Source organism: Atractosteus spatula, chromosome 13 (genome assembly GCF_055471065.1).
Source record: "Atractosteus spatula isolate fAtrSpa1 chromosome 13, fAtrSpa1.hap1, whole genome shotgun sequence".
NCBI classification, from domain to species: Eukaryota; Metazoa; Chordata; class Actinopteri; order Semionotiformes; family Lepisosteidae; genus Atractosteus; species Atractosteus spatula.
The window spans coordinates 32,285,027-32,299,772 of NC_142718.1; the positions used below are offsets into that span (position 1 = coordinate 32,285,027).

General features: G+C 37.8%; 2 protein-coding genes across 2 annotated transcripts; one reads left to right on the forward strand and one right to left on the reverse strand.

Annotated features, from left to right (window-relative positions):
- The first annotated feature begins 402 nt into the window (after positions 1–402).
- LOC148822081 (CD63 antigen-like) lies at positions 403–3,240 on the forward strand. The gene is made up of 7 exons (XM_088930129.1): positions 403–489; positions 672–860; positions 1,124–1,198; positions 1,386–1,481; positions 2,144–2,281; positions 2,441–2,524; positions 3,175–3,240. The coding sequence occupies exons 1-7, from the start codon at positions 403–405 to the stop codon at positions 3,238–3,240; spliced, it is 735 nt and encodes a 244-aa protein (XP_088786255.1).
- A 2,024-nt stretch (positions 3,241–5,264) lies between these two features.
- Positions 5,265–12,725, reverse strand: ccdc14 (coiled-coil domain containing 14). Its single transcript, XM_088930548.1, has 13 exons — positions 12,363–12,725; positions 11,948–12,003; positions 11,488–11,563; positions 11,320–11,392; positions 11,071–11,232; positions 10,320–10,532; positions 10,113–10,207; positions 9,390–9,945; positions 7,919–8,060; positions 7,488–7,570; positions 7,085–7,303; positions 6,868–7,000; positions 5,265–6,409 (listed from the first exon to the last, which is right to left on the reverse strand). Exons 1-13 carry the CDS (start codon positions 12,450–12,452, stop codon positions 5,467–5,469), a joined length of 2,841 nt encoding a protein of 946 aa, XP_088786674.1. The 5' UTR covers positions 12,453–12,725; the 3' UTR covers positions 5,265–5,466.
- Between the last annotated feature and the right edge of the window lie 2,021 nt (positions 12,726–14,746).

The following is a 14,746-nucleotide window of genomic DNA, read 5'->3' on the forward strand; positions in this document are numbered from 1 at the left end:
GGTAGTCAGTATAAAAGACATACAAAATAAATCGCGTGGACGCATGAAGATGTTGCTTTTGTATCGCTCTTTGTCAAAAAGATTTACAAACGGGGTGTGCTTGCAAACGGCTATTTTGCACATTAAGATATTTGTTAAAGCCAAAAATACGAACTGGAAATCGCCTTTTGAAACAAGGCCAATTAAAGCAGATTCGTATGTGTTCAGAAAAAATACCAGAAAGTTATTCTTGAAACTATATATGGTTATATGTATATGCTTTGGCAGTTTCGCTTCAGTTATACTGTACCTGTATATAAAGTAGAAGATCAAATGGGCATGTATTGACCATATACGTAGAATTTTTTTCACAACATAAAATACTTCGTGTTCCCTTTAGGTTAGTTAGCCCCACTGCCCGTCATGTCCGGGATATGTGCAAAAATATATAGGATATCCAAACTGAAGTGGATAAAAATTTCACTTCTCTTTCTAAACTTCTTTTTCTGGGTAAGTAACATAACATTTTCCAAAAGAAAAGTGTAATACCTTATGCAAAACATACCGTATATAAAATGTTTATGCCCGTTTTGACTAATTCATTTTTGTTTGAGGTAAATAAAGATGTCATTTATTTATAATCACAAATTGCATTGTTAAATTAAATGAACTGAACAATCATTTCCCTGTAGGTTGCAGGCCTTACCTTAATCTGTGCTGGTGCCTCAGTGGAGCTTAACCTCTATGATGTCTCTGTGGTGGTATCAGAAGTCACTTCTAGTATTGCTGTTGTTCTTATCATCGTTGGGATAATCATTTTTGTTCTGTCCTTTATTGGCTGTGTTTCAGTAATCAGGGAGAACACTAAATTGATTACAGTGGTATGTATTTTTTTTTACTATTATACATCTCTTTAACATACCTAATAGGAAGCTATTAGGTATGTTTTTAGCAAGCTGTAATAAATTATAAATCTTATTTATCTTTTCACATTAAGGGGAAGGTATAATATTTTCAAGGAAAAAACAGTTCCTATGAACAGCTGGGAAACCAAATAAGTGCAACGTATTACACAGTATAGGGACAAACAGCGTTTTTTTTTTTGGTTTCAGCACTTGTAATTGTAATGTTCTTTATCTTACAGTTTTCCATTGTGTTGTTCATCATGTTTATTGTGGAAATAGGAGCTGGAGTGTCAGCGTATCTTTACAGGAAAGGAGTAGGTTGCCTTTTGTTCTTTCAAACCCACTCCCACAAAAAAGTGCCTTTTTTCTAATTAATAAAGCTATAATAAAGCTTCATAAATATAAGAAAAGTATTTCTCCATCAGTTAAACATGCCACATGGTTTAAAGTCATTACAAATTAAGCATTCATACAGGGTTTTATTCTAACTTTGTTCTGCAGATCCACAAAAGCATATTGGATTTGTACTTGAAGACTCTTCATAGTTACCCTACTGAACCTAATCTCAAGGTACCTGTGGATAGATTGCAGAAACAGGTGAGATTTTTCTGCAGTTCCATGTATCCATCCATCCACAGTACAAGTAGTTTCTAAACAGTACAGGGTGGCAGGGCAAGTCGGAACCTAATCTGGCAAGCAACAGGAAACCCATGCAGTCACAAGGAGAACATGCTTAGCCCACACACATACTGTAATACCCCAGGAACTGAACCCAGGGTACAGTATCCTGTAGATACGGTTTTTCAGAAATATTGAGTTTGACATTTCAAGAACTTACAATGTATTTTGTTTCTCTAGCCATTATATATGCAGTTATGAATACATTGACTGTGGGACATGCTGACATTTTGTTTAGCGTTTAACTGAACTCTATGGTTAGTTGTGGACTGGGGTGCTGTCTGTGTGGAGTTTGCATGTTCCCCTGTGTTTGCATGGGTTTATTTCTGGGTGTTTTGGTATTCTCCCACCTCACAAAGATATGCTGGTGGGTTGACTAGGTATGATAAAATTATGGGCTAACATGAGGACCTGTCTGGAATGGCTCTGCTTCACTGCTGGTCCCAGTACAGATGGAATAAAGCTGTGGTGAAGAGAAATAACAAATGAAAATATTGACTAAAAAATGGATATTTGACGACTATGAAGCCTCAATTCAGGAGTATAATTCTTATATGTTTTGTTTCTTCCACTTCCCTCAGTTTCACTGCTGCGGTGCTGTGATATATTCGGACTGGTTCAACACCACCCTGAGAAATGCTGTCCCAGACAGCTGCTGTATGAAAGAGACACCACACTGTGGGACCTCCATCAACGAGACAACTAATATTTATACACAGGCAAGCCTTTCTGTATTAAAATTTTCTTCCTTTTAAAAATTGCTGTTAACCTCAGTTGTCTGCTCCTGTAAATCTACCAATTCTCTGCTCGTTTAGAAATGAGGGAAGTTCCCAACCCAGGAACCACTTGCCAGGTGTGGTGCTGTTTCTTGTTCACAGGGATGCATTGATAAGATTGGATCATGGATTCATGAGCACAGCATCCTTATTGGAGGGATAGGAGTTGGCTTTGGTGTTGCACAGGTAATGAACATCTAGAAATAGATTCCTGGCTGATTGAATTCAGATGGTGAAATATGTAACACCTATTGTTCTATTAAGGTCTACAAGTAGTGCTGTTTTTTGGATTGGAATTGCTTCACTCAAATACCTATATTGATCCATTGAGACATTTTCTAATGGCTTCATCCAATTCAGGGTCACAGGGGAGAGCCAGAGCCTGTCTTGACATGCAATGGGTGTAAGACAGGCTACACCCTGGATGGGACGCCAGTCCATCACGGGGTAGACACGCACACACTCACATCAGGGCCAATTTGATGATTAACCTACTGTATCAGCATGTCTTTAGCCTATGGGAGGTAACTGGAGCATCCTGCAGAAAACCCATGCAAGCAAGGGGAGAACATACAGTACAAACTCCACGCAGATAGCACCCCATGGCTCCGCGCTCTGAGGTGGCAATGCTAAATACTATGCCACTGTGCCTCCGCCTCAAATATTTATCTACCACTCAAATACACTATCAGTCTACATTGTTCAATCACATTTGATGTAGATAAAATATGATAATAAAATGTGCTCCTCACCTACATGGAAGCTTGTCTTTTAAAATCTATTTTGTTCAGTGCTTTCAGTGTTGTAAAACATTTTTCCTTTCTTTTTTATTTTAGGTTGCCGGAGTAGTTTTTTGTTTCCTCTTGGTGAAACATCTTGAAGCAGAATATGAAGTAATGTAATTGTGGATGACCTGTGAGGTATTACAATAAAACTGAATGTTAACATTTCTTTCAAACCTAAAAGGTTAAAAGTTTGACATGATTCATTTTGAAACACCTAGCAAAGAAATCCTAAAAATGAAATCCATGTGCCTGTCACTTGTAGTTCTTTGAAAATTGGATGCATTTCAATTATTCTACATACGGTTACATTCCTGGTTTTGACTTGAATTAATATTAACATTGATAACCCTCATTCATTTAGGAGGATGAATAAAGCATTCTTATTTCAAGGGCATACATTTGTGGCCAAAACGGGGAAAAAAGAGAAATCTGTGGAGGACATGACAGTTGAGAAGATTTGCAGGAACACCCTGTTGTAATTTGTAGCATTTCTCGACTTCTGTATACCCTAGACATTTCCCATATTTTTTAACAGTAGCATGCAATTTGGTTCATTTATACAATTCTCTAACACTTTTGTAAGTGTCTTTGGCTAAGGCCCTATTGAAGTTGAACACGTACATTTTCACATCCAATGGACCAAATACCAGACATCTGGCAACTAGTAGTTCACACCAAATTTGGAAATGTGGAGTTTCAGAAAACAGCAGGAAAACAAAGCTACTGAATTCTTATGTCAGAATTCTTGAAACAGCCAGTGAATTGTTTTGACAAAGAACTGAACCTGGCCATATTCAGTAAAAAATAATAAAAAGGGCAAGCCAGACAAGACCTCTAGAAAAAAAATCTGGTGATTTAATTTTGTTCTCAGTCCCACAGTCCTAGACATTTGATTTTTCTTTCTAAGGGTTGTATATTAGAATTTTATTTCTTTAGAAACAGATCATAGTTATATTTTCTATAATGGATGCTGTACTGGACTAATTTTTTTCTGAATTTATAATGAAGATGAATCCCCTTACAAAAGTTGTAGGAAGAAGGTGAGAACATTTGCAAGTACTTAGAAATTCCATGGTGCACTTGGTAAAGCACAAATCTGGATTAATACAAGTAGTGAAAGTGACAATGTTTAAGACAATTATGTACTAATGCTTTCTAAACAGCATGAAGATTAAGTTTTCACCATCAGAGGCTGGAAAACACTTTTAATTGTAACCTCCCTTTTGAACCTACCATATGACAGATGATTTCTAAAATAAATGCAGTACTTCTGGATAACATGTTTGATAACCATGTTTTAAACATTTACATGAATGACAGGTGTCTGGTTAACAAAGCTTAAAGTATGCCCTGGCCTGTTGCTTTGTAAACTTGCCTTGTATTAAAGAAGGCATACAGACCAACCATGAATAACTAAGGCTTGTATCCCAGCCATGTTTTTGGAACTTCACCTTAAAGCATGTTCTATTGTAATAGTAACAGCCCACGGCATATTTTATACAGCTTAATGTGCCTCTGGGTTATGGTTTTGTGATAAATGATCTGAAGAACATTTAAAGCATTAACTCTTATTTCTTGAAGTTAAACAAAAATGAGTTATGTCGCAAGAGAGTTGCAGTAACTCAGGAAAAAATGTTTCTCACTTAATTCCTTTTTTTAAGTGCTGAATTTTAAATGTCACTCTCTACCTTTTAACATTAAGAATAGGACTTCATTTTCATTTGATTTTGCTTAATAAGGATTGCTGGTATACCTTGAAAGCTACAGAGTTCAGCACTGAACACTTTAAGTGTTCTTAATTAGTATTAAGTGAACTTCATTCACAGAGGAACAAGTAATAGGTTTATTCCATGCTGAAAAAAAGAAGAAAGAGAACACAACGTTTCGGCCGTGGAGCCTTCTTCAGGTGTGACAAGAAGGCTCCACGGCCGAAACGTTGTGTTCTTTTTCTTCTTTTTTTCAGCATGGAATAAACCTATTACTTGTTCCTTTGCAGCCTACGCATGCTGACGCAGCTACCCACCTGAACTACTTCATTCACAGAGTTCCAGTTTGGCATTAGTTGTAATCTGACAATACTGGTGTCTGATCATTTCACCTGAAGCATCCCTTTCCAATTGAGATTACACAAGGAAAAAATGTTAAAACAAGCTCTCCACTTTATTTTAAATATATTAAATATAAAATCATTTAAATTAATGATTGGAGGACATTGTGGGAATTTGCATCAACATCAGAAAAAGTCATGTCTCATTGTGTGGTTTTAAAAACAGCTTTTTTTGTACACATCAGATTTACACAACTACAAATAAAGAAAATGATGGTGATACACTAGTAACAGTTTCATCTCTTCAGGTCAGACTGGATTGTTTTCTGCAGGCTGGCTATACTGGCATCAAGCGCAGCAAGTCCATTCCTGAACTCCTGTTCATCCTGGGTGTTGAATGTGGAAACTGAACTCATACTCCAGTCTGAAGCAACAGCTCTAATGTCAAATGATGAAAATGTGGAATTAAAAGTTGACGATCTTCTATTAAATACCTGTCCTCTGTTTTCATCACATGGAACAAAGTGCTGGAAATGATTATTACTACCACCTGCAACAGTGTCTGTTCTACCCAAAGGTCTTAGTAATGCTCCATCAGTGTCACTTGAAGGAGTATTTGAAGATTTTCCTGGACTTTGTAGGGAATCTCCCCTATATGACAATGGATCTTTTGAGATGTGCAGTTTTTCAAAGGCACAGTCTAGCTGTTTTGGCTCAACACATTGTACTATGTCATCACTAGGGTTTCTTTTAGAATCGTATGGTTTTTTGTTGCTGCTGCAGTGAGCAGAAGGCATCTTTGGTGCATCACTTGAGTACTGCTGCTTCTTTACGGTCTCCTTGAGTGGAATATATGTGGTCTTGTCCAGCTCTGCTTCCCTGTTTGAACCTAAACTAACACCATTCTCAGATAAAGGAGTTGTCATACAAGCTTTCACCGGAGAAGAGTTTTCCTCTGGATTGCCAAAGCTGTCTCCAATCCTCCAAGTAGACAGTCCACCATTTTCTTTAGAGTCACAAAAAGTAGGCATGCCTTCCTGAAGGAAACAATGTTGATTAGCTTCTAAAGTCTTAAGATACATGTTTATTGCGTTTGAGACAGAATCAGATGCAGAGCTTGCCTTTTGCTGATAATCATAACAATCTAAAAGAGTCTTAGTCAGATGTGTGCTGGTTTTAGGGACATTCTTTTCCAGATTAAGTTCCGATACAAGTCTTGCCATACGTTCTTGAAGACTTCTGTCAAAAGAAAACAACCATGAAACAGATGAGTGCAAATAAAAATAACAAAATGAAAAAAATGAAAGCCACACATTTACACAGCCCTTTTAAATAAACTGCAAATGTCATTAATTTGAACATAAGACTATTATGAATCACATATTAGAAATCAAAATGAAATAATGCCACCTAGTGACCACATCAATGTCCTGCAAAAAGCAATAAATGTAAAATATCAAACCTGGAAAATTCAAAATGGCTTTGTAAATCACATTTGCAACACATACATGATTCATGCATCATGCAAATCTTTAGAACTCATCATTGCATAATTTATCACTCAGACTGCAAAAACCCACAATCTTCTAAAATTGGATGAAAGTACAAGACAAAAAATACAAATACAGAATGTACACACCATAAAGCAGACTCTTTCAGAGCGTGCAATATCTTTACCATGCTAAAAGTGCTCTCACCTGGTTAGATCACGCAGTCTGCTGATTTCTGCATCTCGCTGCTGAAGACTTACAGCCAAGACATGGTTTTCCTTCTCTGATGCCTCTAACTTAAATTGAAAACTCTTCATCTGTGACAAGGCTTCATCTACATCTGAAGAAAAAAAACAGTGCCTGTTTTAACAGCTTTAGCAAAAAAAGACCAAAAGAAATAACACATACTGTAAACGCAAATTACCCATTTTAACCCTGGCTGTGTCCACCTCACATGTTTGCCTCCTTTCTTGTAATTCTTTGTCTTTATTCTCGATGGTCTTCAGTAGTAGGCTTTTTTCCTGACGCTGGACTTCAATTATTTGAACGAGTTCTTCATTTCTTTTCTGTAGTGCTTCAAAACCCTTCTGGGACTCCTGTAGTTTGCTCTGTAGTGTCATGTTCATAGACTGCAGAGAGATTACTGCATAGACCAGAAAACAGAAACCTTGTTAGGTCACCACATCGAAGGAGGAATTCTTCCTTTGGAATAGATGGACACCTTGATGTGACTAGCATTAAAAATCTAAAGCACCCTGTATATTGTTTTTTTGCAGTGTTAAATCCTATCAGATGGACATTTCGAGATTCAGAAAATTCAGACCTACTCTCAAAATTGCAGTCAGAAGATCTTGATTCCTTTTCTGCTCTTTCACGCTCCTTCAGCTGTTGATTCACTATTCTTAGGCGCCTACAAGACGTAGAAAAACTGTATTAGTCTGTGCATCCCTCTGCTGCTTCAAAATGCTCTTCCTGTAACAGTGTTAACATTTAATTTGCATATGCAAAACTGTACTTGTAGAAAAGATGTGCTACTTTAGTAAATTGTGTAAAAACAATCAAATTCAGATACTGGTACGTGGTTAGTAACATTACTCGTTTTTTTATAATTGTCTTTTACGTTTCCTCTCTCTGGTAGTTATAAAACAGTTTAAGAAAAGATCATGCATAGCATGGAAGCATTAGTTTCCATGTTGCAACTCTGACTCAAATAAATGCTAGAACTACAAAGATCTGTTTGAATATCTCTTCTTCTGACCTCCGCAGCTGTGCATTCTCACTTCTCAGGGGCTGCAGAGCCAGAGCGATTTCAGCCTGGATGTTTGTACTTCCAACCATGACAGGAAGCAAGGAGATGCTCTCTTCAACTTCACTTATTAGCCGAAGAACCTCCGAGTCATCTGGCAAAAAGGAATAGATTTTGCACTTTAAAATGCCTAAGACACAAATTAGGTTTTGTGTTTTTAATCAATCTTCAACATTGTAAAACACAAACGGAAAAAGCTTCAGGTAGTAATGTCGTTCTTGAAGACTAAGGTGTTCATAAACACCACAAAGATGGAAGATGCAGGAACAGTGGGAACAGAAAGAGAATAAATAGGACCAGACCAAAATGACAATCATGATATTCTGCTTTAATGCATTCACTACACCAGTTGTATTCTTGCATGGCTGCAGTATCTGCGAGTTTTGGTTTCATCTCTATTCTGAATGAGTTAGTCAAGCTAGTCATTAGCTTAACTGCACCTATTTACACTTTTGCAAAGATTCTCAGGTCCTGCTAATTTAAAGAACTTGGTGGATTCTGATCCCCCAGGAGTGAAGATGTGCACCTGTGCATGACACTCCTGGAGTGCTCAAATCCAGTTACTCTTGAAGGTTACATATTTCCATGTTACACAGCTAAGCAGGAGATCTATTCAATGACAAGAACTCTGTTCATGAGGACTGAAGGGTACTATGAATTTACTCCTAAATGATCTGTAAATTGCTTAGCAAACCCATTAATTGATCATTAAATTGTTAATGTCTTTCACAAATTAGTAACTGAATGCTAATCTATAAAATCTGTAACAGTTGGAAACTGATGTAAAATTAAAGCATGGTTGTATGATTAGTAATAATTTTAAGTTTTATACGCAGGACCCATTCCAAAGGAACCATACAGTATGAAGTAGTAGTTTAACCATTGTTTAACTAGATAGTAGTAGTTTAGCACAAGGGTTCCCAATTCTGTGCCTTGAGGTCCAGAATTTATCAGGCTTTGTAGATCAGTCCTCGTCATGGAGGCCCACATATCTGCTGGATTTTGTTCAGAATTCATAGGGACACAACTGAACCTTTAATTGATGTAAGAATAGGATTAGTTTGAATGATCCAAGAGATGCAAAAAGTGAAATATTGATGATTTATCTACTTATTTTTCATATGCAAAATAACAATCCCAAACTATAGGAAAGGTAATAGAAAAAAAAACTTATCTAATCAAACAGCTTGTCAGATTAATTAAGGCTTTGGAGAAGGCATAAATTGGTGCAGTTAAATCTTGACAGTTCAATCAGGGAAAGCATACAGACAACTTGATGTATTTCCAAGAGAACCACAGCTGGAAGCCCAAATTAAAAAAAAAAAGAATTTTAGAGAGTAAAGATTTAGACATGAGATTCACTTAAATTACAATTTTAAAAGGTACTTCTGAGGGAACAATCACCGATTTTATTTTCTATTACCTTGATCGGCAACAAGGGCCTTTAGTTCTCCTAGAAGATACTTCACAGTCTTCACTTTTTTGGCTGTCTGTTCTGGACTCATCTTTTTTGTTCTACTTGACAGCTTCTGCTTCTCAAAGCTAGTCTGACAGCTGGTGTCCTTCACTGGAGTAATGTCTACAGTGTCTAGTCCGTCTTCGTCACTTGTGGTGCCTTCGCTGTCTTCTGATGTTTCACTGGACAGAACAGCCTGCTCTTGATGTGGGGTTTGCGATGCTATATGTTGAGTACTGGGTTCTTGCTGCCGGTGCTCAAGGTGCATGTGGATCTGCCTCAGCAAGGCCTGATCCTTTAGTGACTCGTGCGGTGACCGCCCCACACCACCTGTTTCACTGTTGCACGGAGGCTGGGGTATGCTCTGTGCTACAGTCTCAGCGAGCGCAGTTAATGGCTGCACTAAGAGAGGTAGACTGACAGGCTGCACTGTGGAAACTGCAGTAACAGGCCTCATTGGTTGGAGAAAGTGAGCGACCCCTCCTTGTGAAGTAACTTGACAATTCATATCATTGGACAGGTTCTACAAATCAAAAACAAACATTTATCAAGTTACGACTAAATCTTGGAAAGCTGCGAGACAGGGTACTCAGAAAGTTAGATTCCCTCTCTTTATCTGTTAAAACATTAAGAAAGGTTATTAAAGTACAGAATAAGTGAGTAAGGTATAACATTTCTTGGAATACTTACAGTTTGAATGTAAAACGGATTACCAGAATGAGGAGGGGACAAAGTAGGAGTGGAAGTAGTCAAGCGACTGTTAAATACTGTTGCAGTCTGTGGTCCTAGAAAACAAAAAAGAGTAGAAAGCGATTAACCCTTTTAAAACTGCTCAAATGTGGGAAACAGGACAACAGAATATGAAATAAATCTGGTCAGCTGTGTCTGACTCCACACCTTTGTGCGCCGGTTGAGTGGGGATTCGGTTTCCTGGCACAGGGCAGCTGAGCAGAGACATTTGTGTTTGGACGTCTTCGGACAGGTCTAGCTGAGCCTCGAGTGAACCCTGGGCAATTGGGACCAGCACAGGCTGAGCAACAGGTGCTTGCACTGTGCTTAGACATCTGTTATCTTCTAATCCAGGGTATAAAGAGGGCTTCATCACAGTAGCTGTGGAAAAAAAAAATGTCCAGGTGAGGAATTCTAAAATTCCGCCGTCATGCAATGCAATAATGCAAGGCGAAAAAGGCTGCTGCAACAATTTGTGACACACCAAAATAAAAGGTGCATATACAGATTGCTGTGTGGGTCCAGATGCCCCAGTATAGTGACGGGGACACTATACTGTAAAAAGGCGCTGTGCTTCGGAGATATTCGGAGACATACTGTAAAACTGTACTGTAAAAATCCCAGGGTGTTTCTTGAAAAGAGTAGTAATCTATTCTGTTACCCTGGCATTCCTGGTCAAATTTCCCATTGTCCTTTACCAATCATGGCCTCCTAATAATCCCCATCCATGAACTGGCTTCATCACTCTGTTCTCCTCCCCACTGATAGCTGATGTGTGGTGAGCGTTCTGGCACACTACGGCTGCCATCACATCATCCAGGTGGATGCTGCATACTGGTGGTGGTGGAGGGGAGTCCCTATTACCTGTAAAGTGCTTGGAGTGGAAGTGTAAGCAATTATTATTATTTTCATTATCTACCTGCTGCTGCTGCTGCTGCTGCTGCTGCTTTCTGCACTTGAGGGATTGGCACAGTCCTTCTCTGCTGCTTTCTTTTGCCATTCACTCCCTTCCCAAACGTTACTTTTGACTGGGGTTTTGAAGCAGCTGCTTTTCCTGGCTTTGAGTTTGCAGGCTTAACATCTGGAATTTATACAAAAGTATGGGATTACCAAAGCGATATTGAAAAAAATAATTTCAAAAACTTAAAAACCATGAAGACACTCCTACCTGCTTTTTCCTTTTGAAGAATACCTTGTAATAATGCAGCACAGCGGTCTAAGCCCTTATGTATGGTCGTAACCTTGAATGGGAGATATTTTAAGATTTTATTTTGCTTAAAATTGACACCGTCTTCTCGAACGAAATGGACACCTGCACTGTTAGAATAAGTATTACCTGATCTTCAGAGTCCGTGGAATAAAGTGAATAACCAGAATCGACAGAAGCTTCTGATTCACGTCTTCCAGGCACTCTGAAAAGCACCACACATGGACATGTATTTAATATTGGCTCTGAGCAGATTTGATGTCAATAGGATAACCAAAAAATTACTAAAATGGCCAGTGGCTTTAGGCATTATTTTAGTTGTCCATTTTATAAAATTGGTACAGAATACAAAATGTGCTTGAGAGTAAATGTGCATGCATTCTTTGGACTATTGCTACTATCTACTTTAAATATATGAACATAAGAAGAATCAAGACTGATCAATTATAATGATCTCAGTCCTCTTTTAAGTCAGTGGGAAGCAGAAAGAGTTCCTCTTCAGTCAAAATATTATCAACTTTAAATATTGTTTTAACAGTTTACAATTAACGGTGCGGTTAAAACACCAGTAAAAAAAATATCTGCTTACCTCCTTTTCCCCACTGGCCCCTTCACAGAGCCAGCCAGCCTCCCTGAAGAGATTACCTGGCAGTAAAACAGCAGCAGCCATGAGAGCAAGCTTTTCCCATTTTAGTGATCAGCCCATCGTTTACTAGGTAATACAAAACACAACCTTTTCTGTGAGATTTTGCAGAACAAAATCCTTGTTACGGATAAGTGTAAACAAAACATGAGAAGGCGTTCATTTACAAACATCGTAAGAATGGACAAACTGGGGCGCCTCTCTAAACTAAAGTTGGAACCGAGATTTACGTATTTCATTTAGGGAAAAGCAATTTTGTACAAGAGCACTTAAAACGTATTTACGGTCAGATAACAGCTTAACGAAGGTCAAATTTCACACCTAGGTGAGAAAGTTTTAACGTCAGAGGACTGACCCTTACCTTGTGAGGTTTATTAAGCCCTTGTCTTGCCATTTCAGGACACCAGCATCCTCGCCTTAATCGTAATTGAAGACCACTTCTTGTTCTCATTAAGTGTAAAACTATACGTTAATTATCACTGGAGTTGACTCGACAGTTTCTTAATCTTCGTATATCAAACAATAGAAATTCAAACATCGCCACCACAACACATTAAAAAACACCCTTTAGCTTCGCATTTCTGTAAGCCGTTGAACCATAGTTCCACCTGTAGTAGACTAAACCAGAGCCACAGTTTTACACAGAAATATATGTAAAAAACGGGGGCATTGAACCTAAAGTCTTAAGTTAATTGTAGTTCTTTACCCGTAACGTTTTCAAAACGGAAGCACTGGTGAGTCTTCTAAACCAATTAAAACTAAGCAGTCACTCGGCGTCTTACGTCGTTGGTTAAAAATACAGAGGCCTGCCTAGCTCTCAAGGCCACACTAGCTGTGTGATTGAAGAAACTCTGTATCCGTCAAGACACCATGCCCGCCTCTTTCAACGGATTGGCGCTGAAAGACCGAGTTTTTATGTTTGATTGGTTAGATGATCTCCAGAGGTTATGGCTCTCTGGAAGTAACGTAAGTAAATGGCTGTTATGGTACCGTGGGTTGTGGCTTGGTGGGGCGTAGCTTGAAGTTTGGGGTGGTTGTGACCCCACTCTAACCCGCAGAGTAGGAGGTAACCATGGAGACTGATTGTCGTTACGCTTGTATCTGAAGAGGGTCCCGCTGTTTTGTTTAAAATACCCGCGACTAAAGAGACTGATTTGATTTATTAGGAATACATACAGAAAATATTTTTTATTTTTAATCTCTATTTAAAATAAAGTACACCCTAACGTCCATAACTTGAACGACATTCAATTCACACGATAAATGTGGTGGTGCTGTTTCTTTTGTTGCTGTATAATCACACGTCGTTACTTGTGGCCATTTTACAATAGATTTACTGTATAACATTTCCAGATTGTATTATTTTTTTTTACAAATAAATGTATTACAGGCATGGTGACATGTATGAGTTAGAGCTTTACTTTTTTTAAAAAAAAAAACTGTACATCGGAAAATAATGTAATGAATACATCGCAGTTTATTAATTAAAAACTGATCATATTGAATTCGGTTTTAACTCCTGTCGAGAAGGTGACGGGGACCACTCACTTATGCTTTTGTGTCGTGATTTTGTTTTCTCGTTCCCTTAGGTTATTCGTTGTTCAGGCTGTGTCTGCGTTTTCCTGGAAGAGCAGTATACTGTGATTGCCTACCATATTATAGTCCTTAATGCATAATTCCCCCACCCTAAACCCGAATCACAGAGTCAGTATCACGTTACTTTTATCGATGTACTGCTGTCAATGGTTGCTGACAAAACGGCAGTGAAACACGGATGAAAATGTTTCTGTACGAAAGAAAGATTTCAAACAATGTACAACAAAGTATCGAGTGTCTGTGAGCACTGCCACGCCGTCGTTAACTAAATTAAAAACTGGAACTGAATGCTAACCTCCTAATTGGTGCGGCCATTTAATTTCAATGTACTGTGTTCATAATGTAATTAAATGATCTCAAACATGTGATTTGGATTCTTACCACAAATCAAAGTTTTATTTTTCAGGACTTTATATTATTTTAGCCTTAAAACAGTAATAATGGATTTTAATCAGTATTTGTATTAAGACAATGATAGGAGTTAAATTCACCTTGAGAACAATATGAAGGACTACGCAATAAACCTTATGACTAAGGACTATGAAAACCTTAGTAGATTGAAATAATATAAATTCTTACTTAAATTTAGAATTTGTATTTTCATGGCAAGTAAGAAACGAGAGTTTTAAAGTGTAATCGCTTTTTAATTATCTTGGATCAGTCATCAGAATGTTGTACTGTGATGGGTTTTACAGTAGCTCTCTCTGGTGGTCAGACGTCTTACAACACTTAAAAATTAAAGGCTGGACAGAGCAACTTGTATAGGCTAATTTACCATTTTATTAGCAACTGTTTTTACATTTTATTTTATTCAGATATTCTTTTTCCTTTAAGCACTTGATTGATAGATTTAGAGAAGAGCTGCCAGATACATCTGTGGGCATAAAGGGAATGTCCTACACTGACAGGCTAAAAAATGGGAATCTTTTAGTAGAGAAGATTATGTGGGTATCAGATTCAAGCATCGTAGAAGGCATGGACAAAGTCAATCTTATGTATTTGAAATATTTTTTAATGTTCTTTACCCTTAGTTTAGCTGACTAATGCATCTCCCAGTTGTTTGCATTTTAATGCATTTAAAGGAGTAATTTGACTAAAGAGGATAAAGAAACTTGCACAAGGATTTGAACCCACAACTTTTCAATTATG